Here is a 2500-nt window from a genome sequence, read left to right as displayed (position 1 = left end):
GGCTAGGCTTGTGAGGCCCGTTTCCCCGTAAAGTCCGAGGATAGGAGTGGAACGCATTGCGCCACATATAAGTCGCATGGCATTGTTTTGGATGACCTCTAGGCTCTGTAGGTTAGTAGGCGCAGCCGATGCATATGCTTGGCAACAATAGTCTATTTGGCTGCGAATGTAGGTTGTATAGAAACGGAGCAGGATTTTATGGTGTGCTCCCCAGGTGGTGCCAGTGAGGGCTTTCAGTATGGCGAGTCGGGGTTGTGTCGTCTGTTTAAGGTGTTGAATGTGTGCTGTCCAGGTAAGTGAGGGCGAGTCTAAGTGCATGCCAAGGTATTTATGTTCTCGTACGTGTTGGATGGGAGTGTTGTGTATTGTGAGGGTGGGTAGATGAACGAGTCTTTTTTTAGTGAAAATTTGATAATAGGTTTTGGTAGTACTAACTTGAAGGCCCCATTGTTGTGTCCAATCTATGAGGTGATCAAGTGCTGTTTGCATGGTTGAGACTGTATTAGGTAAGGCGTTGTCTGAGTAATACAGTGTTAAGTCGTCGGCGTACGCCGAGAGGTTAACAGGATGGGTGTTAGGCAAATCTGCTAAGAATGCAGCAAAAAGGGTTGGGCTTAGTATGGAGCCTTGTGGGACACCCGTTTGTATTGGGATGTCATCGGAAAACTCGCCTTGTATATAGACTTTAGAGGTCCTGTTCGTAAGATAAGATTTTAACCATAAAAGTAATCTTCCCTGTACGCCTAAACGCGCAAGCTTTGCGAGGAGGCAAGTATGAGGAATGCTATCAAAAGCTCCTTTGAGGTCTAAGTAGACAACAAGGCGATGCGAGCCACAGGTGGCCTACACCATGCTTTCTAAGGCGTCCCTCTCATAACAAAAACAAATCCGTGCATTCATACACAAACAGAGATCCCGTGGTTATGCGAATACTTGCAATTCTTTTACTTAAAATAATAACAATTAGATTAATAATAATTAACATAATTTTTACTCAAGGTTCATAAAAATCATTAATACTATTTTAAAAGAAGATTTATAAGACATCTAAAAACAGATATACAGACTTTGTGTGATATTTATTTCAACATTATATATTAATAGAATGTTGTAACTATTATTTTTAAATATTAGGTAGTTTCCAGCTACGTATATCGCATATAAACGTTGCAAAAAGATTTTAGACTGAATTAACACATTACACATTTATGGAGTAATTAACAACAAAACAATCTTTATTTTCATTGCAGAACATATATCAGAGCATACTAGTGACTCATACATTTAAAATAGTGTGATTTTTAAACAATTCGGTTGTAAACCCGCAGAACCGCCTACCCGCCAAAGACGTAACATAAGAAATGGTATATAATTCATTATTTTAAATTACATATATAATCATTAATAATTTTCGGCAGCTATCGAGGTTCTCCATAGGTAAATTCCTGTACTCTAACAAGATGCTACTTGCTGTTTAGCTGTTTAAATTCTTGGAAAATTGTAATGACCAGCGACATAAAATATAACAATGAAATAGTAGCTGGTAACTGTAGGTGAACGAAAAATTAAATTCCAAATTGATTAGATGTTTTTCTAAATATAAAGATCGACCTGAAGGAATTTTATGAATTATGGACTAATTAAACAAAAAAATAGGTAATTTTACTTGAAGAACAGATACCAGAGAATAGTTAGTGAGTACATTTATATTGTATAATGGGAGAAAGCCCCTGGTAGCCGCGAATTAAAATAACCACCTACATTAATTGATAACTAGGAAATAGTATCTGGAAACTTTATCTGAACGAAAACACAATACCAATTTGTTTAGATGTTTTTCTTAATATAAAGATCAACAGTAAGGAATCTTATTCATTATGGACAAATTAACAAAAAAAACGATAATTTTCATTGAGGACCATATATTAGAGCATACTTAGTCACTTATATATTAAAAGTATTGTGTATTTTGAACCATTGGGGTTGTAAACAAACAGAACGGCCTACCCGAAAAGTCGTAACATAAAATGTTGCATATGTTTGCTAATTTATTATTTGATAAATGATTATTATTAATTTACGACAACTATAGAGGTTTCCCATTAGTTAAATTACTGTAGTCTGACTAAATGCTTCTACAAAACATATATAAATCCTGGGAAAGTCACAATGACCAGCGACATTACAGCATAGAGGGTTAAATAGTAACAGGCAACTGTCGGCGAACGAAAAATTAATTTCCAAATTTATTAGATGTTTTCCTAAATATAAAGATCGATAGGCTGGAATTTTCTGGATTATGGCCTAATTAAGCCAAAAATATATATATTTTTACTTGAAGAACAAATATCAGAGCATAGTCAGTGAGTTATAGAATAATAAGAGTGTGGTATTTCATTGTATAACAAGTGATAGTCCATGGAAGCGAAAATAGACGTAGTTTTACACAAAATAACGTCCAAAAACAGCCGTAGAGTCAAACGGCAAATGTTGACGTTCT

At 35.5% G+C, this 2500-nt stretch overlaps 1 protein-coding gene across 1 annotated transcript in view; it reads right to left on the bottom strand.

Moving 5' to 3' along the window:
• LOC138361455 (uncharacterized) overlaps positions 1–742 on the bottom strand; it is a 10166-nt gene extending 9424 nt beyond the window's left edge. Inside the window, exon 1 of the mRNA XM_069320786.1 lies at positions 1–742. This exon is cut by the window's left edge and continues 1582 nt beyond it. Coding sequence (XP_069176887.1) covers positions 1–489 — 489 coding nt within the window. The 5' untranslated portion in view covers positions 490–742.
• Positions 743–2500: the final 1758 nt, after the last annotated feature.

This window comes from Procambarus clarkii, unplaced genomic scaffold, assembly GCF_040958095.1.
Source record: "Procambarus clarkii isolate CNS0578487 unplaced genomic scaffold, FALCON_Pclarkii_2.0 HiC_scaffold_401, whole genome shotgun sequence".
In the NCBI taxonomy this organism is placed as follows: Eukaryota; Metazoa; Arthropoda; class Malacostraca; order Decapoda; family Cambaridae; genus Procambarus; species Procambarus clarkii.
The sequence above is the reverse complement of the archived record's forward strand: the minus strand, read 5'-3'. Positions and strand labels throughout refer to the sequence as shown.